This window comes from Rhinopithecus roxellana, chromosome 20, assembly GCF_007565055.1.
Source record: "Rhinopithecus roxellana isolate Shanxi Qingling chromosome 20, ASM756505v1, whole genome shotgun sequence".
Classification (NCBI taxonomy): domain Eukaryota; kingdom Metazoa; phylum Chordata; class Mammalia; order Primates; family Cercopithecidae; genus Rhinopithecus; species Rhinopithecus roxellana.
In genome coordinates this window covers 34,041,592-34,067,115 of record NC_044568.1, presented here as the reverse complement: position 1 = coordinate 34,067,115, position 25,524 = coordinate 34,041,592, and the positions used below count along the sequence as shown (strand labels likewise).

At 47.6% G+C, this 25,524-nt stretch overlaps 1 protein-coding gene across 1 annotated transcript; it reads left to right on the top strand.

Moving 5' to 3' along the window:
* The first annotated feature begins 654 nt into the window (after positions 1–654).
* Positions 655–22,260, top strand: LOC115895186 (nuclear pore complex-interacting protein family member B3-like). The gene is made up of 15 exons (XM_030924443.1): positions 655–741; positions 850–912; positions 4,708–4,836; positions 8,126–8,225; positions 8,343–8,532; positions 12,565–12,625; positions 12,739–12,908; positions 13,024–13,118; positions 14,599–14,672; positions 16,403–17,186; positions 17,296–17,448; positions 17,686–17,909; positions 18,143–18,367; positions 19,636–19,728; positions 22,105–22,260. Exons 1-15 carry the CDS (start codon positions 655–657, stop codon positions 22,258–22,260), a joined length of 2,604 nt encoding a protein of 867 aa, XP_030780303.1.
* Positions 22,261–25,524: the final 3,264 nt, after the last annotated feature.

Here is a 25,524-nt window from a genome sequence, read left to right as displayed (position 1 = left end):
CATGTAGTTAAAACAACAGGTGCATGCCACCGTGCCTGGCTAATTTTTTTGGAGAGACAGGGTCTCACTGTGTTGTGCAGGCTGGTCTCAAACTCCTGGGCTCAAGTGATCCTTCTGCCTCAGCCTACGAAAGCACTGGGATTATAGATGTGAGCCACTGTGCCCATCTAAGAACTATTCTTTTTTTTTTTTTTTTTTGAGGCGGAGTACTCGCTCTGTTCGCCCAGGCTGGAGTGCAGTGGCCGGATCTCAGCTGACTTCAAGCTCCGCCTCCCAGGTTCACGCCATTCTCCTGCCTCAGCCTCCCAAGTAGCTGGGACTACAGACCAGCTAATTTTTACATTTTTTGTACAGACGGGTTTTCACCGTGTTAGCCAGGATGGTCTCCATCTCCTGACCTCGTGATCCACCCGCCTCGGCCTCCCAAAGTGCTGGGATTACAGGCGTGAGCCACCACAGCTGGCCTTATTCATTGACTTCTAGCACAATTATATGATGAGAAACATGCTGTGTGATTTGATTCCTCTGAAATATGTTGAGATTTGCTGGAACAAAATAAGTTAGGTTAATTTTTGTAAATGTGCCATGCATGCTTAAAATGAATGTATCTGTAACATTTGTTCCTGAGATACAGGTTGATGGATGGATGGCCACATGGATGTGATGGAGATGGTTACTATTGGGCCCTTCCGCATCCTACTGATGTTTAGTTGCTTAGGATATGAATGGATGAGCGGGACTGTAAAACCTCTCACTCTGCTTGGGTATGAGGTTCTTCCTTGTCGTCCCGCCATCTTGTTTTTTACGTTTTGCCTCCAGGTTTGACCTTGAGGAATCCCGGCAGCTCAGGAAGGAAGCAGCCGCCCAGAAGCAGGGACAGGGAGCTGGTTGGGGAGGACTAGAAATCAGAAGGTTTGTGAAGGTTCCAGAGAGGACCTGTCCTTGAGGGGAGCGTAGGGGGCTGAGATGGGGGAGCGGGCATTGGAAGGACGCCGGCGCTCAGTGGAATGTCCACTGTGAGGCGGCACGTTCCGGGGCCGGTGATTGGTGGAGAGGGAGTATAAAGCCCCAGGGTTGCTAAGGCAGCGCCCAGACGGAAGACGGTTTGCTGGAGAGCAGAGCCCTGGTCCCCGTCTAATTGCTCCTGAGCCTCCCGCTCCCTTGCCCCGCACGTCCTGTTGCTTCTCTGATTGACCTTCTCCCTGACCTGTAGCTAAACCTTCCACCAGTACTTGAGAACTTAATTTGAACCGGATCCTTTCCCACACCCCTTCCTCCTCCTCCTCCCCCCCAATAGCCCCCTTCTCCTCCTTACCTTCCCTCCCCTCCCCTCCCCTCCCCTTCCCTCCCCTCCCCTCCCCTTCCCTCCCCTCCCCTCCCCCTCCCCAAGTCAGATCCGGGCTGTTCCCATCCCCTTCCCTGCCCCCGCCCTAAGCCACCCCCACCTCTGTCCTGGCCGCCTCAGGGCGCCCTGAGAGGACCAGGACATGCGGGTGCCGTGGCTGCTCTTTTGGCTCCTCCTGCTGGGATTTCTCAGCCATCAGTCAAACTATGTGAGTAGAGGCTGGACCCGCGGGGTTTCTTCCTTGTTATTGGGCCGTGTCAGGCGGCATGAAATTACACAGCTCAGGCCTGTAATCCCAGCACTTTAGGGAGCCGAGGTGGGCAGATCACTTGAGTCCAGGAGTTGAAGACTAGCCGGGGCATCATAGCTAAACCCCATCTCTACAAAAAATGCCAAAAAAAGATTAGTCGGGCCTGGTGGTGCGCACCTGTTGTCCCAGTTACTGGAGAGGCTGAAGTGGGAGGATCACTCCGGCCCAGGAGTTGAAAGCTGCAGTAAGCCGAGATTGCCCCGCTGCACTCTTGTCTCAAACACAACGAATCAAAACAAAGTGAAATGTCATTTGAGTTTTGTGTCTTGTTTTTTTTTTTTTTTTTTTCTTGAGACAGAGTCTCACTCTGTCGCCCAGGCTGGAGTGCAGTGGCAAGATCTTGGCTTACTGCAACCTCTGCCTCCCGGGTTCAAGCAATTGTCCTGCCTCAGCCTCCTGAGTAGCTGGGATTACAGGCGCAGACCACCACGCCTGGCTAATTTTTGTATTTTTAGTAGAGACCGGGTTTCACCATCTTCGCCCGGATACTCTCTATCTCTTGACCTTGTGATCCACCTGCCTCAGCCTCCCAGAGTGCTGGGATTACAGGCGTGAGCCACAGCACCAGGCCAAAATATATAACCTTAAGTGTAAGTTTACTAACTTTGAAAAGTACATACACCAGCATAACCCAACCCCCTTTCAAGATCTACACTATTTGTTTGTTTGTTTGTTTTGTTTTGAGATGGAGTTTCTCTCTTGTTGCCCAGGCTGGAGTGCAATGGCACAATATCAACTCCCCGCAACCTCCACCTCCCAGGTTCAAGCGATTCTCCTGCCTCAGCCTCTTGAGTAGCTGGGATTACAGGCATGTGCCACCACACCCTGCTAATTTTGTATTTTTAGTAGAGATGGGGTTTCTCTGTGTTGCTCAGGCTGGTTTTGAACTCCCGACCTCAAGTGATCCTCCCACCTCAGCCTCCCAAAGTGTTGGGATTACAGGTGTGAACCACCGTGCCCAGCCAAGATCTACACTATTATGTCACCCCAGAAAGTGAACTCTCCCTCTTCCCAGCCAATCTCTTTCTTATCATAGGTTAGCTTGCTTATTCTGGAATTTCGTGTATATAGATGCATGCCATGCCATAGGTACTTTTTTGTGTCTGCCTTATTCTACTCAACACAATGTTTCTGAAATCATTATCATTGTTGCACAGTTCCCTAATGCCATCCTTTCCATTTCAGACTCAGTATATGCTGAGTTCAACCTGTTGAAGGGCTATCTCTGTTTAATTCACCATCTTGAAAGAAACATTTAAAATTAAGATGTTTTCAAGACCATATAGTTAAATCCTGAGGTATCGATGTAGAAATGTTATCACAAGTTGTCTGAACTTACTCAGGGGAAGTCTTTGTCTTCATTCACATAAGAGTCTAATGGAATTAATATCAACAATCTTAGAGAAATTCCACACTATTCATGCCATTTTGCCATTTTCATAATCTCCACCTTGGTAATTTTTTTTTTTTTTTTTTTTTGAGACAGAGTCTTGCTCTGTCACCCAGGCTGAAGTGCAGTGGCATGATCTCGGCTCACTGCAATCTCTGCCTCCCTGGTTCAAGCGATTCTTCTGCCTCAGCCTCCCAAGTAGCTGGAACTACAGGCGCGTGCCACCATGCCCTGCTAATTTTTTGTATTTTTAGTAGAGATGGGGTTTCACTGTGTTAGCTAGGATGGACTCGATCTCCTGATCTTGTGATCCACCCGCCTTGGCCTCCCAAAGTGCTGAGATTACAGGCGTGAGCCACTGCGCCTGGCCCACCTTGGTAATTTTTAAGCACTGAAATTTGATACTTATTTGTGAATGAAGGCATCTCTTCATTGTATTTTTTTTTTTTTTTACTTATGCTGAGTTTTAAATGACAAAGATTCACATAATCCAAGAGAGAAGTATGATTCAGAGGGATTCTTTTATCATGTGATATGTGATAAATACAACCAATGTTATACATCAATTTAAAAAATAAGTAAATAAAGAAAAGATAATTACTGGCCAGGCTGTAATCACAGCACTTTGAGAGGCCAAGGTGGGTGGATCATGAGGTCGGGAATTCAATACCAGCTGGCCAAGATGGTGAAACCCCGTCTCTACTAAAACTACAAAAATTAGCGGAGCACAGTGCCAGGCGCCTGTAATCCCAGTTATTCAGTAGGCTGAGGCAGGAGAATCGCTTGAACCTGGGCGGCGGAGGTTGCAGTGAGCTAAGATCGTGCCACTGCACTCTAGACTGGGCAACAGAGCAAGACTTTGTCTCAAAATAAAAGAAAAAAAAAAAGAAAGAAAAGATATTGACTTTATATACTTAGCTTGTCTTACTCGTGAGTGACGGGCTGCATGTGGCCCAGGACAGTTTTGAATGCAGTTCAACACAAATTTGTAAAGTTTCTGAAAACGTTATGAGATTTTGGCCAGGTGCGATGTCTCATGCCTGTAATCCCAGCACTTTGGGAGGCCGAGGCAGGCAGATCACCTGAGGTCAGGAGTTCGAGACCACCCTGTCCAACATGGCAAAACCCCGTCTCCACATAAAATACAAAAATTAACCAGACATGGTGGCAAGGACCTGTAATCTCAGCTACTCAGGAGGCTGAGGCAGGAGAATGGCTTGAGCCCAGGAGCTGGAGGTTGCAGTGAGCTGAGACTGCACCACTGCACTCCAGTCTGGGCGACTGAGCGAGACTGTCTCCAGAGAAAAAAAAAGAGTTTTTTTTTTTTAGATCATCAGCTATTGTTAGTGTATGTTATGTGTGGCCCAAGACAACTTTCCTTCTTTTAATATAGCCCACAGAAGCCAAAAGATTGGATATCCCTGCTTTATACCAAGAAAAAAGACACCCTACATTTGCAATGCCCAAAAACACTACCAGCCATCCAAAAAACATGAGACTGGTAACTTCTGTTCTTTTTTGTAGCAGTGGAATCCCATGGTGATATCTGAGGGATGTGGTTACCTTTTGGAGGAGGGTAATGGTTTCTAAGGATGATTCTTTTTGACTGAAATATTGTCAGTGTCACTGACCTTTTCGTTATTTCCACTATTATTATTTCAGGTTATCAGTTATCTGCCTGACCATTTTCAGCCTGGGCCTGACTTTTTTGGAATTCCTTGGAGAGCTATCATTATTGTGTTTCTAGGAATCTCTACACTTGGCATTTTCCTCTGGAAAACTAGCTTTGGTGTGAGTATACTAACTTTCTGTAGAGGTATACTTGTAATCACAAATGAGAAGAAATTATTTAAAACAATTCATGTTTCTGGACTTCACTATAAATATGTGGTTTACCCAAAAAATCAGGGAAATGATTTATTAGCATAAGAATTATGAAAATATCTGCCATTTACATTATGAAAATTAAATAGGTTGGTGTTTGTTTAATAGAATGTCAGGAGAGCTTTTGGTCAAAAATAAGTTTTTTTTAACCTTTGTGCTCTTTATCAGAAATGGAGTATGAAGTTTCATCACTTAAATAGGAAATTCTTTCTAAACTCTTCTGCTTTATAATTCTATCGTATGGGTGGAAGGAAAGCTTCCACTCCTCCCTCTAAAGATTCACTGCAGAAATGAGCTGACGGCTAGGCGCGGTGGATCAAGCCTGTAATCCCAGCACTTTCCAAGATGGGCAGATCACGAGGTCAGGAGATCGAGACCATCCTGGCTAACACGGTGAAACCCCGTCTCTACTAAAAAATACAAAAAACTAGCTGGGCGAGGTGGCGGGCGCCTGTAGTACCAGCTACTCCGGAGGCTGAGGCAGGAGAGTGGCGTAAACCCGGGAGGCGGAGCTTGCAGTGAGCTGAGATCCGGCCACTGCACCCCAGCCTGGGCGACAGAGGGAGACTCCATCTCAAAAAAAAAAAAAGAAATGAGCTGATAACAGACAGCTTAACAGGAGAAGAAAAACATAGAACAGGTATAAACATGAGAGCCAGCTGAAAAATGAGGCTGCTAGAAGGCCCAGATGGTTGATGCTTAAAGAGCACCCTCTTCTGAGGGGAAAGGAAGATAGACAGAGATGTAGGCAATTTAGAGGGGCAGCAAATGATTTTTAGGGGAAATGAAAGAGCCCAAGGAACAAACAATTGGCCTGAGACAAAGTTCCTGTGAGATCACAGGGACAAGGTGACAAACTGCAGGAAGGTGAAGGGCAGAACTGCACTGCGTCTCATGCTGCAGAGAAAGCCCCAGAGAATCTCTTAGAACTGCCCTCCAGGGAATCCATGAAAATGTGTCTGGGCAGGGTAATTTCGAATGACATCAGTCAAAGTGCATGTTCCCAGTTGCAATTGCAGAGAAATCAGCATGTCAAAAGTCTGCACTTGGTAAGAATGTGGCTGCTAAGTTATGCCATAATTTGCCTTTTGAGCCTTTTTGTCCATTGGGTAAATTGAGCTCTACATGTTCTCTTGCCATTCATGACAGTAAAAATGTGGTTTTCTGGGGGCTGAACCTCCTTCTGAACAATGATCCAAGATAAACGTACTAATACCACAAAGCTTTTTGATATTCAAGGAAAGAGGAAGTATGTTTTATTTTTACAACCTAGATAATTACACATCATTTGGCACTGCCTTCCAAGATATGTACAAAACAGAAAATATATGAGTTATGAAGGTATCTAGGCCCAATTTAACATTCTCTACCCCACTTAGTCCTGAAAAGAGAATTTTTAGTATAAATTGGGGGACTTTTTTCGTTTGTTTGTTTTGTTTCTGAGACGAGTCTCCCTCTGTTGCCCAGGCTGGAGTATAATAGTGTGATCTCGGTTCATTGCAGCCTCCACCTCCTGGCTTCAAGCAGTTCTCCTGCCTCAGCCTCCCAAGTAGCTGGGATTACAGGTGCCCACCACCACGCCCAGCTTATTTTTAGTAGAGTCGGGATTTTACCATGTTGGCCAGGCTGGTCTCAAACTCCCGACCTCAAATGATCCGCCCACCTCAGCCTCCCAAAGTGATGGGATTACAAGTGTGAGCCACCACGTGAGCCGGGGGAAGTTTTTCAATTTACACTAAAATTCCATTAAGGAAAGTTCAGTTGAGCTGTTTGACTTGGATAACTTTGCACCTTCTCATCTTTCCCCTTGTCCTCTAGTCATCTATCTCATTACCTCCTAAGGAGAGACATCGTGGGTGCCATGAAATGTTCATGCATGACAGCGTTTCTTCACTTCTCATTTCTTCATGTGTTTGACATTCTCCTAGCTGCAAACTGGGCCAGCTACCTTTCCTGTGAAATCTAGCAGTGGCTGTGGGATAGATGTGGTTGCTCTTTTATCTTTTTAGATTACCCATTGCTTCTCTCAAAATCCTAGTACATGTTTTGTTTTTTATCCTATGTGCAGAAATCAGAGAAAACAAATTCGACAAAGAATTTGACAGATATTATTTCAGGCCAGGTGTGGTGGCTCACACATGTAATCCCAGCAATTTGGGAAGCTGAGGCAGGTGAATCACTTGAGGTCAGGAGTTCAAGACCAGTTGGGCCAGCATGGTGAAACCCCATATCTACTAAAAAGATAAAAATTACCCAGGCATCGTAGCGGGCACCTGTACTCCCAGCTACTTGGGAGGCCGAGGCATGAGAATCGCTTGAATCTGGGAGGTGGAGGTTGCCGTGAGCCAAGGTGGCGCCACTGCACTTCAGCATGGGTGACAGAGTGAGACTTCATCTCAAAAAGAAAAAAAAAAAGAAAGTTAAAAAAAGAAAGAAAGAAAGTTACTTCAATGACTACCTCAGGAAATTCAGAGGTATCTGACCCACATCTGAGATGGGATTTGCATTGTGTCGTAGCTATGATGAGAACATATATTTAATATCTTAGAAGATTAAAATCATACAGTGACAATATGGAAATCTTGCTGGGAATTCAGTTGTTAGTGAGAATGTTTTGCATTAGGTTGAAACCAGCCTCAATGAGGGTGATGTCAGGGAAGGGAAAGTGGACTCTGAGTAGAACAGGGACAGAAGGAAGATGCTCCAGAGCGGGGGTGAAATGTTACAAATCCTGGAACTCAGAGAGCTGAAGGTAATTACATTCTTTGCAAGCTGTGAAATATGTTAACCTGTGGTAAAATACTTAATAATATGATAATTACCATCTAACCCTGTTGAAGTATACAGTTCAGTTGTGTGAAGTATATGCATGTCTTTTTTTTTTTTTTTTTTGAGATGGAGTCTCACTCTGTCACCAGGCTGGAGTGCAATGGTGCGATCTCAGCTCACTGCAACCTCTGCCTCCCGGGTTCAAGCAGTTCTCCTGTTCAGCCTCCCGAGTAGCTGGGACTACACGCGTGTGCCACCAGGCTTACCTAATTTTTGTATTTTTAGTAGAGACGGAGTTTCACCATCTTGGCCAGGCTGGTCTTGAACTCCTGACCCTGTGATCCACCCACCTCGGCCTCCCAAAGTGCTGGGATTACAGGCATGAGCCACCGCGCCTGGCAGTCATTCTTAAATTATTATTTCCTAGGTGTCTTTCCTCAAGATTGTCTTAAAGTTACAAAATGTACATGACAGATCCACGGATGTACAGCGGAGAGCCTGGAGGTCCAATAGCCGTAGGCAAGAAGGTATGGCTCTGTTGGAATCCCCATAGCATGGAAATGAGTTTGACCTGGAAAGGGAAAGAACAGCTTCTTACCCTCAGGTTTCTCACCTTCTTTTCTCCTCTCTTCACCCTCACCAAGGGCTGAGGTCCACTTGTACACACACAAAGAAAAGGGTTTCTTCCTTTCCGGGAATTAAAATTGCCCTGGAAGACCTCTTTACTTCACGGAGCTTTATGGAAGCCAGAGTTCGAGCTGAAGTCCATAAGGTGACAACGAAGGTCAACAGTCATTACCAAATCAATGGACAGAGGAAGACTACCGAGAAAGGGTAAGATGTGCCTTGACACAAACACTGTTGTATGAACCATGTGCCAATCAAAGTAGACAACTGTAATGTCCTTGAGAATATTTTCTGCAATATTTGTGGCAGATTCAGTGGGTACAAAATTGAGTTTGTCCTTTCTACTTGATTAGTGTAATCTGCATAACTCCTTTCCCTTCCTACATTCTTGTTTGTAATTTTTTGGGGAGAACAGGAGGTGCTAGTACTGGCATTGGTTTTCCTTTCTCTCGCGCGCTTTTTTTTTTTTTTTTCCCCCTGAGACGGAGCTTTGCTCTTGTTGCCCAGGCTGGAGTGCAATGGCACAATCTTGGCTCATTGCCTTTTGGGTTCAAGCGATTCTCCTGCCTCAGCCTCCCAAGTAGCTGGGATTACAGGTGCCCACCACCAAGCCCAGCTGATTTTTGTATTTTTAGTAAAGATGGGGTTTCACCTTGTTGTCCAGGCTGGTCTCGAACTTCTGACATCAGGTGATCCCCCCGCCTCAGCTTCCCAGACTTCTGGGATTAGAGGCGTGAGCCACCACTATTTTTTTTTTTTTAATTTTGAGATAGAGTCTCTGTCACCCAGGCTTGTGTGCTGTGGCACGATCTTGGCTCACTGCAACCTCTGCATCCAGGTTCAAGTAATTCTGCCTCAGCCTCCCAAGTAGCTTGAATTATAGGTGTGTGTCACCACACTTGGCCAATTTTCTTTTTTTTTTTTGAGACAGAGTCTCACTCTGTCGCCCAGGCTAGAGTGCAGTGGTGTGATCTTGGCTCACTGCAACCTCCGCCTCCCAGGTTCAAGCGATTCTTCTGCCTCAGCCTCTTGAGTAGCTGGGACTACAGGCACATGCCACCACGCCCAGATAATTTTTGTATTTTTAGTAGAGACAGGGTTTCACCATATTGGCCAGGCTGGTCTTGAACTCCTGATATCATGATCCACACACCTCAGCCTCCCAATGTGCTGGGATTACAGGCTTGATCCACTGTGCCCGGCCCAATTTTTGTATTTTTAGTAGAGACAGGGTTTCACCATGTTGGCCAGGCTAGTCTTGAACTCCTGACCTCAGGTGATCCGCCTGCCTCGGCCTCCCAGAGTGAGCCACGACACCTGGCTTGGATTGTTGAATTTAATGCTTGGGTCACCTCCAGATTCATTTTCACAGTCTTTCAGATTTTGGTCATATTTTGCTGCCATATGACTGATCTTTTTTTGTTAAATGTGAGATACTTGTTAAAAAATATTTAGGAATGAATTGAGGCCTACTAGCATGTTATCTTGCTGCAGAAGAGATGGGAGTCTACTTCTGGGGGTTAGTCAGGCAGCAGTTAAGGTCATTGGTGCAGGCTCAGTCCCTACAAAGGCCAGGGTATTTCCTGTCCACCTCTATTCTGGTGTGTGACTCTTCTGGGTCTCAACCAGAGCCAGTGGACTTCAGTACGGGTCGCCTTCATTGCCAGACCCTCAATCCACTTGTTTTCCATCTAATCCCATGCGTGTGTACAAAAGCTGCTCTGATTCTTTGCATCTCATAGTCCCTTCTGGAATTCAGCAATGAAACTCAGGGATATGGGTTCCAAATGCGAGGCCGACCTTCGTCCTGGGTTTCCTTCTTCTCCATCTTGACCTCATGTCTCTTTACTGCCATGTTAGCAATTTGATGCATTCAATCATGGGTTTTATATTCTGTTTGGTGTCCCCCATTGTTCTTATGGGAGATCAGAAGCTTCAGATGCACTTACGTCAACTCAAGAGCAGAACGCTTCCTTAGCGTCCCTCCAGAGTCAGGTTTTGTGTTTCTAGTTCCCAAGTGCACAGCAGGAGTAGTGATGTCCTCACTGGCTTCTCATTTGCATTAAACTATGAGCTCCTTTAGAGTGGGAACAGGACCCTGCTCCCATTGCATCCTCAGGACCTCACCACACACTCCGTGCTTAAGGCCACTCCAGACAGCATGTGCTAAAGGATGCCCTGTGGTCAGAAACAAGTGCATTAACTTTCTGTTTGAAGTGTGTTTGTCCCTGTTTCCTAGGGTTCTTTGAATTTTATACATCCTTCCTATAAAATCAAGTATCAGGTGAGATCCTTAGGATCAGGACCATGAATCAAGTAGTGTGAGGGCAACACAGCAAACCTACCTTTTTAGGCCATTTCCTTTTTCTACCCTCACTCTCTGTGAACTGAACCTTGTTAGAGTCAGTCAACACCAGGGTGGATGGTTTGCAGTTGTCACCTATTTTCAGGACATAACACCCTGACTTAGGAGCCATTCCGATCATTTCTAATCCAATAGATGCGCTCAGCATTCAGATTACCCATTTCTAATGCAATAGATGCGCTCAGCATTCAGATTGCCTTTTCTCTCAACCACGATCTTTAAAGTCAATGACAAGAGTTCCAGTCCTGAATCATGGCAAAATGCAGTAGTGAACTGCAGGGTTAATGACACCATATTCTGGAAGGATCTGAGACTGATTGGGTTCTGGCATCAGCCTCTGACTGAGAATCAGGTCTTCCACAGGAGGAGTCAGATGAGGAGCAATCCTCTGCTCCCGATGGAGTTAGTTGTGATGAGTTGGGGAGGTCTGGTTTTTCACACTGAAAATGGGCTTTTGCTGTGTCAAGCACAAAACTGACCCCAGAGACACACATAGTGCACCTCATAGAAGCTTTTAATAGTCTTTATTTACTAAAGAATAGGACTATAGAACTATGAAGATGAGCTGGAAATGACACGTGACTTGCCAGCAGTCCAGAGTGTGATTTTTCTTTGTCTCTCAAGGGGAGGTGTCAGTTCTCCCTTCGGTTGTGAGAATCAGTTGGTTCGTTTGTAGGAAGGTTGCGGGAGAGACTTTTGAATCACAGCCTTCAGATGCCAGAAGGGCAGAGAGGATCCCACGCAGGCTAGTGAATCATGTGTGTGCATTTCTGTCCCTTCTAATCTCAGGAAGCTGAGAATGAAAGAACGTGAGCCAGCAGAAAAGGAGAAGCAGCTATCAGAGGCAGAGGAAAATGGGAAATTGGTTATGAAAAAAATACGTACCTACAGGTGAGTTCAGAAACTGAACCCCACCCTCTTGGGTGTTGTTTTTAACCTTTGTACAATGTTTAGACCTAGTAAATAGAGAAATAGAAACAAATGGTCAGAAGACATATCGAGAGAGAGAGAGAGTTCACAAAAGAGAAAACAAAGTACCTTAAGATTTACCAGTGACCAAAAGATGTGAAGCAGTAAAACATCTCCTGACCCCATTAACAGCTAGACTGTGTGGAAACTCAGCTCATACCAGCCATTCTAGGGGTGGTGTGAGTTGTCATCCTTAGGAAAGTGTGTTGTCATAGAATCAACCACATCCTTCAAAAGGACTATGCCTGTTTATAAGCCCAGCTGTTTCTGCCCTGTGAAACATGGCAAGGATATTAATACAAAGAGAATAAAGCTTTATGATAAAAAATGCCCAATGAAAGACGAATTAGGGATATACTGAAAATGGGGAAGGAAATTGTCTACTCAGAAGTTAGCAGGCATTAAGCAAAAGAGGAGAAATCAATATAGCAACAGTTTGGATCAGACTGTACTTTTTTTTTTTTTTTTTTCTGAGACAGAATCTCACTCTGTCACCCAGGCTGGAGTGCAATGCGTGATCTCAGCTCACTGCAACCTCCGCCTCCCAGGTTCAAGTGATTCCCCTGCCTCAGCCTCCCGAGTAGGTGGGATTATAGGTGCCTGCCACCACGCCTGGCTAATTTTTTGTGTTTTTAGTAGAGATGGGGTTTCGCTGTATTAGCCAGGATGGTCTCGATCTCCTGACCTTGTGATTCACCCACCTTGGCCTCCCAAAGTGCTGGGATTACAGGTGTGAGCCACTGCACTCGGCCCAGACTGTACTTTTATAGCCATCTGAAGTATGTTTTCTAGCTATGGATAGATTGTGTAAGGGTACAGTTGTGAGGATAACAGAAACATGGCAGATTATTTAAAATCATCCTGAAAGTGATGCTTTATCTGATGAAAGTGATTGTAATCCATAGGGAATCGTTTCAAGGCGCGCAAGAGTTGCAGTGGCGGGCAGAGGACTCCTACAGACGCAAAGTAAGGACCTTCCTCCCCACGGTTGCAGGATTGTTCAGTGCTGATGCAGATGATGCCATCCATGGCCCTTAGATTCTCTCAACATTCAATTTCTCATGTGTTGGCTTTTTCAGATCGCCCCTTCTGCAAGAAAGGCTCTTGACAACCAGGTAAGTTTGTTTGTTTTGCTTGCTTTTGGACATAGTCTGCCAGGTCAGAACGTGGATGTATTTTTCTCCCCACAGCTCTTTGCTCAAACCTTGCAGTGGGAGATGACCGAGAGGAAGGCTTACAAGCAGCACGGGTAGGTTATTGTGATGGACATTTTAAAGGATGTGTTGGTTTTAAGATAAAGCTTTGAGTGTCTAGTAAAGAACTTGGTGTTTTAATTCTTCAAGTCAATTCTTCCTGTCTTGTAGGTGTGAAATGAGGGAAAAGCAGAGAATGCCAGAGAGACACATGAGTGAGGAGTCAGTCCAGGAACGACCGGGCCTAAAGAACCCTTTCTGGAGAGGTAGGAGCTCGCTGTGAAGGCAGCTGCTTAATTTCTGCTACACAATCCACACACCCTGCTTCTCCTTTTGGGGGTGAGGGCTCGGGTGGGGTAATTGTTTCCTGGAAACAATTCCAAGCACTTACAAAGAGAACAGTTGTCCTGCTAGGTGGTAGGACCCTATTTATCTCAGGTGCCCTAGCTGAATGGCTCTTGGCTGGTCCCCTGTGAATGGTGCAGCTCAGGCCGCTCCACCGACTGTGGACATTGCCCCACCCTGATGTCTTGGTTACTTTTAACTGAGGAGATGAGCCTAGAAGGCAAATGGGCCAGCTCCCTTTTCCACCTTGACTCAGTGTGAAGGCTTTATTTTTCTTTCATTTGAGAAAACAGCAATAGCACTTTAGAATGGGAGCCACATGTAGGGATGAGAGCATAGATTTTCTGGCCATGTCTTCATGGATCAATACTGTAGCATGAGATCTGCTTTAAGAAAAGAAGCAGGCTGGGCGCGGTGGCTCATGCCTGTAATCCCAGCATTTTGGGAGCCCGAGGCGGGCGGATCACAAGGTCAGGAGATCGAGACCATCCTGGCTAACATGGTGAAACCCCGTCTCTACTAAAAATACAAAAAAAATTAGGTGTGTGTGGTGGCGGGCGCCTGTAGTCCCAGCTACTTGGGAGGCTGAGGCAGGAGAATGGCATGAACCCGGAGGGCAGACTTGCAGTAAGCTAAGATCGTACCACTGCACTCCAGCCTGGACGACAGAGCGAGACTCCGTCTCAAAAAAAAAAAAAAAAAAAAAAAAAAGAAGAAGTATTTATTTACACTTTTTGGAACTTCCTTCATTCTTTTGTTTGTTTAAGTTGTTTATTGTCAACTATATAACTCCATTAGTAAGTTAAATTTCTATGTAATCTTACTCCTCTAACATTTGAAGTGGAACCCTAAAACTTTCCAGTTAATTTCTGTAGCTCTTACCTTTTCTCATGACTGTTCATCTTTTTATGTCCATTTCTGTTCATAAGTATTGGTAATACCTGGCCAGGTATGAAAGTTAGATTAACTATGAATCCACAGAATTTTAAATGCCCCCGTGGCTTGAAGAAGAGGAGCAGTGTTGTTGCTATCCAGGGTTTACTGATCTTCTTCCAAACATGGCTGTTCCTGTTCTAATTTTGAGTCTGTGCTGACATGATGAGTGAGTTCCTCTGATATGTACTGATTTAGAGCTCATTTCCAGCTGGTTAGAGCCCGACCTGTTCACAGCCTGTTGAGAATTAAGAATAGCCCTGGACCAGGGCTCTGTGGTGTCTTCCTCAAGGATGAGGGCCCCGAGGGCTCCAGATTCCTCTGAGGCATGTGGTCAAGAAACCCTGCGCCTGTGGTAAGGGACCTGTGTGGCAGAGAGTGAGATGGCAGTGGAGGGTGTGGAGGGTTTCTTACTCTGCACAGAACATGCAAGCCAGATTTGGCCCCATTCCCTTCTCTGGCCCTTAGCAGATTCAGGATCTCATTCGGTTCCCATGAGGAGCAGCCACTGCGTCCCAGCTGGAAACACAGAGAAGACAAAGGTAAATGCTGGGGTGGTTTTCACTCTTCCTATGTCAGGACACTTTGGTCTTTTCCTACAACTCCCTCTCCTGGCCTGGCCTCTGCTCTGTGGGTTCTGTGGTGCCTTTTCTGTCTCGACTTTTTCAGAAGCAAAATCTTCCCCATGAGCTTTCAGGCTTCTCCGTTCCCGGCTGATCATCGTTGGTGGCACCTCCAGAATCCATAAATGCTCAGGGGCCAACGGCTGAAGGGCTTTTACTGTTCTGTTTCCAGAACCAACACCAGGAGGTGCCACTGACCTCCACTACTGTAGGTCTCATGGTGCAGTGAACTCCCACTGACTCTCATTTCTGAAATATGTGGGGTTTTCCTTCCTTTGCTGTGATTTTGTTTGTTTTCTGCTCTAAGGTAGGACATTAACATTTGAAATATCTGCTGTATTCCCAGAAGATAGTGAAAACTCATGAATCCAACATTAATTTGTGCCTTGTGCAATTTTGAATACTCTTTGACAAGGCCAATTCCATAGTCCATCACAGTCCCATCCCTCTTGGTAACTGTGTGGTGCAAAAACACCTTCATGCCCACCCAGTGGTGCCCCTGATCTAATATTCTCAGTGTCAGAGGTTCCATATTTGTAATAGCAAATAGGCCCCGAGTGTGAGTTAGTGAAGAGTGAATGTAACTTATTACCAAGGGACAATTCCAAATGAAGGCCTTAAATGATGCTCAGCTAAGCTGGTTCTTGTGTGGCCTCTGCACCTTCAACAGCTGCCGAGTCCTATGATTACACATGATGGGACTTGGACACTTGAAGTCAAACACATTTTTAAAACTTGCTTTGTTTAGAATTCCCACCTCATTTTTCCATGGACAAAAGTATTCTTCATATCATAATGCACTTACAATTTGGTATTACCTGGGAGTGAAAAGAAATATTACAGCCATGCCTAACTGACTTCTTGATGTAGGATTGTTCTGTCAGAAAACCCTCTCCCAGGTCCCCTGCAGCTCTTCAGGAATCCACATCTCCCCAGAACTCTTTGTTCTCATGGGTGGCACCTCCAGAGTGAAGAAGATCCTTTGTCAAGAAGGGAAACAGAGGGAAAATGAGAGGGTCCTGAAGGGAGAGCTGAAATCAACTTCCACTCGGCCTCTTGCAAGCTTTGTGACCCTGGGCACATTTTCTCCTTCCTCTGCAAACCTCTGTTTTCTTAGATTTTGAGCAGGGTGGTCACACTGAGCTTGCAGAGTTCTGAGAATCAGAGACAGAACATAAAAGGCCTGGAAAACATTCTCCAAAAAGAAGCTGCAACACGTGCGGACAATGGGCTTTTCATGCTTCTCTTACTGTCTGTTGACCTGGTGCAAGGAAAATGCTCTGGTGACGGCTGTGAGGGAGGAATGAGGATAGACATAGACACTCCTGTGTCTCAAACATGCTGCTTTATTACTCTGTTATGACTCTGTCTTCCCTGGGGCAGGACCCGAGCCTGCCTACTTTTGCAGACAGACACAGTGGCATGTGGAGACAACAGTGTGTCCCAGTGACTCTTCTTTATTCCCCAGCTGTCGGCAGTACTCAGTGGAAGAGTGATATTATAACGCTGATAATGCTATTTTGAAACCTGGAGGGTGGAAAGGTGCAAAAAACTATCACCAGCAACAGTAGGTGCAGCCTGTGTTGGTGGTGGTAATTTTGTCCATCAAATGAATATATGTGAAAACATTTCCTCCTTCTGCCCTACAGGTCAGTATGGTTGCAGGGAAGCATCATCATTCCTCAGGATTGCCCTACTACCCGCCCTACCTCATGGCTGAAACTGTAAGACAATGGATGGCGCACCAGCTGCCTCCTCCATCTCAGTATCATCTGGGAGCTCAACCACTTCCATCAGCTAAACGTTTTCTGGGACCTCCGACTATTTCTCAACTCAAGCGTCCCCTAGGACCTCAAGAACCTTCTACAACTGATGATTTTCGGAGACCACAGAGCCCTCCAGTTGACTGTCCCCTGGGACCTCAAGCATTTTCTCCAGCGGATGACTCTCGGAGGCTGCAGACACCTCACGAGTGTCTTCTAGTACCTCCTCCATCTTCTCCAGCTGATGACTATCTGACACTGCAGACACCTCCCGAGTGTCTTCGGGTACCTCTGCCACCTTCTCCACCTGATGATTTTCAGACACTGCAGACGCCACCTGAGTGTCATCGGGTACCTCTTCCACCTTCTCCACCTGATGATTTTCAGACACTACAGAGGCCACCCGAGCGTCTTCGGGTACCTCTTCCACCTTCTCCACCTGATGATTTTCAGACACTGCAGACGCCACCCAAGTGTCTTCGGGCACCTCTTCCACCTTCTCCACCTGATTTTCAGACACTGCAGACGCCACCCGAGTGTCTTCGGGTACCTCTTCCACCTTCTCCACCTGATGATTTTCAGACACTGCAGACGCCACCCGAGTGTCTTTGGGCACCTCTTCCACCTTCTCCACCTGATTATTTTCAGACACTGCAGACGCCACCCGAGTGTTTTGGGCACCTCTTCCACCTTCTCCACCTGATGATTTTCAGACACTGCAGACGCCACCCGAGTGTCTTCGGGCACCTCTTCCACCTTCTCCACCTGATGATTTTCAGACACTGCAGACGCACCCGAGTGTCTTCGGTCACCTCTTCCACCTTCTCCACCTGATGATTTTCAGACACTGCAGACGCCACCCGAGTGTCTTCGGGTACCTCTTCCACCTTCTCCACCTGATGATTTTCAGACACTGCAGACGCCACCCGAGTGTCTTCGGGCACCTCTTCCACCTTCTCCACCTGATGATTTTCAGACACTGCAGACACCACCCAGTGTCTTCGGGCACCTCTTCCACCTTCTCCACCTGATTATCAGACACTGCAGTCGCCACCCGAGTGTTTTTGGGTACCTCTTCCACCTTCTCCACCTGATGATTTTCAGACACTGCAGACGCCACCCGAGTGTCTTTTGGCACCTCTTCCACTTCTCCACCTGATGATTTTCAGACACTGCAGACGCCACCCAGTGTCTTCGGGCACCTCTTCCACCTTCTCCACCTGATTATCAGACACTGCAGTCGCCACCCGAGTGTTTTTGGGTACCTCTTCCACCTTCTCCACCTGATGATTTTCAGACACTGCAGACGCCACCTGAGTGTCTTCGGGCACCTCTTCCACCTTCTCCACCTGATGATTTTCAGACACTGCAGACGCCACCCGAGTGTCTTCGGGTACCTCTTCCACCTTCTCCACCTGATGATTTTCAGACACTGCAGACGCCACCCGAGTGTCTTTGGCACCTCTTCCACCTTCTCCACCTGATGATTTTCAGACACTGCAGACACCACCCGAGTGTCTTTTGGCACCTCTTCCACCTTCTCCACCTGATGATTTTCAGACACTGCAGACGCCACCCGAGTGTCTTTTGGCACCTCTTCCACCTTCTCCACCTGATGATTTTCAGACACTGCAGACGCCACCCAAGTGTCTTTGGGCACCTCTTCCACCTTCTCCACCTGATTATCAGACACTGCAGACGCCACCCGAGTGTTTTTGGGTACCTCTTCCACCTTCTCCACCTGATGATTTTCAGACACTGCAGACGCCACCCGAGTGTCTTCGGGCACCTCTTCCACCTTCTCCACCTGATGATTTTCAGACACTGCAGACGCCACCCGAGTGTCTTTTGGCACCTCTTCCACCTTCTCCACCTGATGATTTTCAGACACTGCAGACGCCACCCGAGTGTCTTCTGGCACCTCAACTGCTGTCTCCAGGGGATGATTTTCTGAGACCAAAGACACCTGCAGTTGAGTGTCCCTTGGGACACCTACCAGTTTCTCAAGCCGATGATTTTCTGGGAGCACAGATACGGCCCCTCAAGTGTCTTCCGCTATTCTTTCGCCTTCTCCAGTTGACGATTTTCTTCAACGACAGACACTTCCAGTCTCGTGTCCCCTGGGACCTGTACTATTTGCTCTAGGTCATTATTATCTGTCTTTCTTTTGTTTTATTTTGTTTTTGTTGGTGTTTTTACTTTTTTAAGTAAAATACATAATTCTTTGACTTCTTAATGCAATAAAAGAAATTAACATTTTGTACATAGAAGACTAGGAAAGGGAAAACTACTTATCTGAAAATCCAGTAATTTAATCCTATTTGTACCTGTCCACATGAAAGTAATCAGATCTCATGAGACTTATTCGCTATCACGAGAACAGTGTGGAGGAAACCGACCCCATGATTCAAATTATCTCCCACTGGTCCCTCTCACAACGTGTGGGGATTATAGGAGTACAATTCAAGATGAGATTTGGGGCCGGGTGCAGTGGCTCACGCCTGTAATCCCAGCACTTTGGGGAGCTGAGGCATGTGGATCACCTGAGGTCAGGAGTTCGAGACCAGCCTGACTAACATGGAGAAACCCCATCTCTACTAAAAATACAAACTTAGCTGGGCACAGTGGCGCATGCCTATAATCCCAGCTACTTGGGAGGCTGAGGCAGGAGAATCGCTTGGACCTGGGAGGCGGAGGATGCGGTGAGCTGAGATCTTGCTATTGCACTCCAGCCTGGGCAACAAGAGTGAAACTCTGCCTCAAAAAAAAAAAAAAAAAAAAAAAGATGAAATTTGGGTGGGGACACAGAGCCAGACCATATCAGAGCTAAAATAAATGCTGAATTTGTTGAGGCTACCTGGCATAGAGCATCATGTGATAGTTCTTGTCGATTTCATATAAATATGTAGTAAAAGGGGCTTGGTTTATTATATTTAAATTCCTTCATGACCTAGGTCAATTTACAGGCTTGCCCCATAATTGTGTATTGTGTTGGAGTGCGATATAAGGCACTAATCTGGACACCTTGAACGTGTTTATATCAGATGAATTTCCATCCCAAAGTAACGTAGTTGTATTTTTACAATCTTTTTATTCTTTTTTTTCCCCCTTTGTTATAGGTGAATGCATCCCGGCAGGATATTGAAGACGCTGAAGAAACAGCAACTCAAGCTTGTGGTGGGACAGATTCCACAGAAGGATTGTTTAATATGGTTAGCATTTTATTAATGAAGTCGACATGAGGTTTATCATAATCAAAGGGTGGAAACAGCTAGTACTGCTTGTCTTTGTTAAGGCTTTAGATTGAAAGAATTAAAATAGTTTAGCAAACTTGAAAACAATTCCTTATATGAGTAATTTGCTGCCATGTCATTTAGCACTTAGCATAATTGGTTTATTTGCAAGGCTTTCAATTTGGGTTTGGTGAAGTACGTTTCCCTTTTGTTCTTATAACTTTAAGTGTTTGTTTTTGTAAGCCAGATGCTGTTTGTGAGGGCGTGGTTAATAGAAAAGCACACCTGTTTAATTTCTACATTTTACCACTTGTACGCTTTATAGCATTACTTCTTTGGGTGGTATCTGAAGTTGGGTACAGTGGAAGGAGAGTCTGAGACAGGGATTCAGGTGCCCTTGGGACAGAGGGTATCAGGGAGCAGAAGAAGGCAGGGGAGCTTCAGGGCTGGGTCTCACTTGGGAGGTCGCTACAGCCTGATCCCACCAGGCACTCTGGGGCATGGATTGCTCTGCAGAGTTTGGTCCCAGCTTGAGACCAAGGAGATGTCCTTTTCTGACGCCTTGTCCATCAGTCATTGGTTCTAGGGGGAGGGGCTGGAAAGAGTACAGCGGTGGTCCTGGCTCCTTTCTGCTCAGGGCAGCTCTTTGGAGAAAGTAGGCAGCTGTGAGCTGTTGGCCACCCGTTCTCACAGCAGTGGGGAGGTGGATATCCCGACCTGGAAAAGGGGGCCTGGCTCCAAAAGCACCCGCTATGGTGGGCACCAGGAGCAGAGGTAGGGGACATCTGTAACGTTTGCATGGCTAGCTCTCATTGGGTTTTCTCAATGAGAATCAGAAGCTGGTGCTGTGAGTCTTGGCTTTTATTTTAAATTTCACAGGTGGTTCTGATTCACATTCCTGAATGAGACCGCTGCCTGGAAAGGTGTCTGCATTTCTTTCTTTTCTTTTCTTTTTTTTAATTTTTAAAAATTTTTTTATTTTTTTGAGATGGAGTCTTGCTCTGTTGCCCAGGCTAGAGTGCAGTGGCACATTCTCAGCTCACTGCAAGCTCTGCCTCCCTGGTTCAAGCAATTCTCCTGCCTCAGCCTCCTGAGTAGCTGGGATTACAGGCACCTGCCACCATGCCTGGCTAAGTTTTGTATTTTTAGTAGAGACGGGGTTTCACCATCTTGGCCTGCTGGCCTTGAACTCCTAACCTCGTGATCCACCCGCCTCGGCCTCCCAAAGTGCTGGGATTACAGGCATGAGCCACCACGCCCGGCCCTTTTTTTTTTTTTTTGATTGGAGACAGGGTCTTGCTCTGTTCCCCAGTTGGAGTGCAGTGTTGTGTGATCTTGGCCCATGCCAGCCTCGACCTCCTGGGCCCAAGTGATCTGCCCACCTCAGCCTCCCGAGTAGCTGGGACTACAGTACTGCCGCACCTGGCTACGTTTTTTTGTATTTTTGTAGAGAGGTCTCACTATGTTGCCCAGGCTGGTCTTAAGCTCCTGAGCTCAAGTGATCCTCCTACCTCAGCCTCCCAAAATTTTGGTAATCACAGGCATGAACCACTGTGCCTGGTCCATTTCTTTGTTTTACTTTTTCTTTTTTTTTTGGTGGGGGACGGAGTCTTGCTCTGTTGCCCAGGCTGGAGTGCATGAACTCGGCTCACTGCAGCCTCTTCCACTTCCTGGTTCAAGCTATTCTCCTGCCTCTGCCTCCCGAGTAACTGGAATTCTAGACGTACGCCACCACGCCTGGCTAATTTTTGTATTTTTAGTAGAGATGGAGTTTTACCATGTTGACCAGGCTGGTCTCAAACTCCTGACCTCAAGTGATCCCCCCCGCCTCTGCCTCCCAAAGTGCTGGGATTATAGATGTGAGCTGCTTTGCCCAGCCTCTTTGCTTTATCTTCTAAGGGAAGTAATCACCTATGATGGTTTTCCTACTAAACCACTTTCACATTGAATTTATTTTTTTTTGAGACAGAGTCTCGCTCTGTAGCCCAGGCTGGAGTGCAGTGGCGCGATCTCGGCTCACTGCAAGCTCCGCCTCCTGGGTTCACGCCATTCTCCTGCCTCAGCCTCCCAAGTAGCGGGGACTACAGGCGCCCGCCACCTCGCCCAGCTAATTTTTTGTATTTTTAGTAGAGATGGGGTTTCACCCACCCACTGAGCCCTTCCCCTCCTGCCCACCGCGACCCAGGCGGCTTGCCCAGCTGCGATGCCTTCACCCTTCTTTTCAAATCTCTCTCGTGCCTGCATCCTTCTTCACCTACACAGCTGCAAATCAAGGTGATCGCCCCCTTCCAAAGTTCCTGTAACACAAACTGGTCCCCAGTACACAGTCTTTCTAGGACATGTCTTCTTAAATAGGCCAAAACCTTCCTTCCAGAGGAGCCGCCCCGCTATGTCACCAAATCCCCCTCCACACTTAAGTGTGCAGCCCGGGACACCCATCTAACTTTCTATCACGAACATTTTCAAACAGACATAAAAGTAGAGCGTCCCCTAAATTCTTCAGGCTGCTGAAATTAGTTTTCCTTCGTGAGTCCTACTCCTGACTTCACTAGTTAACAGGACAGTGACACAATGCAAGGATAAAATGACACACCACCACACCTAGCTCGGTGCATGTTGGCTAACGGATGATGGTCGGTCCTGAAATGCAAGCTGACAATCACACAGAGCTGTCTGTCTTCTCCCGTCAGTAAGTACTTCTCACCCTTCAGATCACGTTCAGGGGTTATTTTGTGCCCTCATTTATGCAACACATCTTTACTGAGCGCCAATTCTATGCCAGGGACCGTCCTACGCTCTGAGGATACAAAAGTGAGGATACTACTCTTATCTGCCTTCAGGAGGCTTACATTCTGGGGACAGATCAAATAGAGAACGAGCAAACAAAATAATCACAAACTCTACAGCTGTGACAGATGAAACCTCTAAATGCCTTCCCCAACCTCACACACTTGGTCAGGCTCCTGTGCTTCAAATCTCAGAGTGAAAGGGGACGCTTTTTCTTTATGGCACTTAACAGTTTACAGTATCTGAGCCTTTTTCCATCAGAAACCATTCTCCCTTCTAGACTATAAACACTCCGAGAGTAGGGACAGTGATAAGTACGGTGCCCAACAGATATTAGGGGCTCGATATTTGATTCTCAAATCAACGAACTGATTGAGTCCCCTTTAACAGGATCTATGGCGAGTAGGACGTTTGCCTCCCCCGCTCCACGCCCCGCTCTTTTTAAAAACTAAGAACCCCCTTGCCAACAGCCCCTGCAGAAGCGTGGACAAGAGTTGAGAGATCTATTTGAACACAAAAGCAGAAAAAACAAACAAAACCCGTGCATCAGGGCGTGGTCCTATGGCCCAGCTGGGGAAAGCAAGGCTCTCTCTTCCGGCTAAAAATAACTCGGCGCCCTACGCCCCGGGGGTAGGGGAGAGAGGAGGAAGGAATGCGGGTCTCCGCCAAGATCCCCCGGCCCAGACGCTCTCCGAAGCCCGCCCTGGAATAACCTCCTGCTTCATGGGGACGCAAGGACGAGGCAACGTTCACCGCAGGCTGCCGGTCCCCGAAGGCGGGCGGCCGGATTTGCCTAAACGGACCGGCCCCTCTGGGGGCTGCAGCCGCCCCGTCTGGGAATGAGGGTCCCGGCGTGTCCTCAAGCCGCAGTGCTGTGCGACCTTGGGCAAGTCACCTAACCTCTCTGGGCACCCGTCCCCTCCCCCGCCAGAGAGTGGCTTCCGCGGCAGTCCGCTGAAGTCTCAAGAAGGCAAAAGCTCCCGGACCCCTCAAGGGGAAGGCGCCAGCCAACAGCCGGGGCTCCGGATGTGCGGACAGCGCCAAGTTTCAAGTCTGTGTCGCGTGAGACGGGCGGCGGCTGCGTGAGGAGGGCGCTCGCCCGCCCTGCAGCTTCCCCTCGGGCCCGCCCCGAAGCCCCGCGCGCGCCCCGCTCACCTCCAAAGGCGGGTGGGCTCCGACGAGGTCCCCGGCGGACTGCGGCAGCCGCACTCGGCTCCCCTCGACGAGCAGCGGCATCGCGGAGGCGGTCGCCCTGGCAGGCCCAGGGAGGTGGTGGCCCCCCCACCCTCAGACCCCGGCCGCCCACGACCCCCGCCCCTCGGGCCGCGGGTCCCGCCTCGTCCTGCCCCGCCCCGCCGCGGGGGCTGCCGGGAAGTGGAGTCCAGGCGGAGGCGGCGCTGGCCTGAGAGTCTGGAGAAATCCAGGACGGGGCCGCAAGGCCTCACGGGAAATGTAGTCCAATGTCAGGAAGCGGACCCGGAAGCAGCCCGCGGCCCGCCTCCTCCGCAAGGGGCGCTGGGAAGTGTACTCCCAAAAGCGTGGGAGTGAAGGAGGCGGGGAAAGGGGAGCTGCCAGGGAGCAGCTGTGCGAGCCAAGAAAGCCTCCGGGCGAGTTCCCGGGGCGGGTTCTGGCTCTGGCTACTGTGCTTTAGGTCATTGCTGACGCTTCCCAGGTGTGTGACCTTCCACAAGCTTGAGTTTGGGACCCTGCTGTGCAGCTCCCTAGGATTGTATTCAATGAGTAATAAACCTAATCGGGCGGGCACAGTGGCTCACGCCTGTAATCCCAGCGCTTTGGGGTGCCGAGGCAAGAGGATCGCTTGAGGCCAGGAGTTCCAGACCAGCCTGAGCAACATAGCGAGACCCACCCTCCCCCATACCCTCGTCTCTGCCAAAAATTTAAACATTAGCTGGGCATGGTGGCATGCACCTGTAATCCCAGCCACTCTGTAGACTGAGGCAGGAGGATCTCTTGACCCCTGCAGAGGGAGACTCTGTCTCTAAAAATAATAAAATAAACGTAAAGAGTCTTAAACTGGGAAAAAATATGCTGAACTGTGCTAGCCCCAGGTACTAAAGAGATCATCGATAACACTTCGTGGTTGGAATCCAATAGGCCACTCACAGGTGGGCTGGGAATCGTGGGGGAAGGATTTGCGGATACTGACTGCACAGCCCCTAATCTGAGGACTGGTCCCCAAGGTGAGAGGCGTCTCACCGTGGAGCTCTCTTCTCAAATCTGGAATTATTGTTCAAATTCATCCGACTATGCAGCACATTAACAAAAAGTAGTTTTACAAAAGATACAGTGGTGAGTTTATAGAAGACACAGAGGAGCCATGTGATAGAGCAGAAACTTGATAAGAATTTCATCATCTGTATTCATCGTCTTTCATAAATCTCCCCCTCAGCTTACACACCCCATTCAACAAAAATACCAGGAAATTTACTACAGTAAAGAAGTGACTGCAGAAGATGGTGTTCCCATCGCCAGGTTATCCAACTTCCCACCCAAAATAACTCTATTTCTAGCTACCAGGAAATTATTTCTCTGTATTACACCTACATTTCTCGTTTGTCCTCACAAATGTAGGAGCTACTATCAACACCTCATTTGTCATTTGTCCTCACAAATCCAGGAGCTACTATCAACACCTCCCTTATAACAGATACAGTAACTTGCTCAAGGTGGTAGAAATAAGTAGTAGCACCAAGACAGAACCCAGCTTTGCATGATTCCAAAGGCAGTGCTCTCCATCACTGTAAGATGCTCTTAGACTGTAAACAACTCATTCTAGGCCGGACGCGGTGGCTCACGCCTGTAATCCCAGCACTTTGGGAGGCCGAGACGGGGGGATCACGAGGTCAGGAGATCGAGACCATCCTGGCTAACATGGTGAAACCCCGTCTCTACTAAAAAATACAAAAAAAAAAAAAACGAGCCGGGCAAGGTGGCGGGCGCCTGTAGTCCCAGCTACTTGGGAGGGTG

Excerpts from the sequence above, each read along its gene's own strand:
- LOC115895186 (XM_030924443.1), top strand. The coding sequence starts at position 655 with ATGGATGTGATGGAGATGGTTACTATTGGGCCCTTCCGCATCCTACTG. Across the intron at positions 12,626-12,738 it reads AGGACTCCTACAGACGCAAA|ATCGCCCCTTCTGCAAGAAA; the intron begins GTAAGGACCTTC and ends TGGCTTTTTCAG. Across the intron at positions 18,368-19,635 it reads CGCCACCCGAGTGTCTTTTG|GTGAATGCATCCCGGCAGGA; the intron begins GCACCTCTTCCA and ends CCTTTGTTATAG.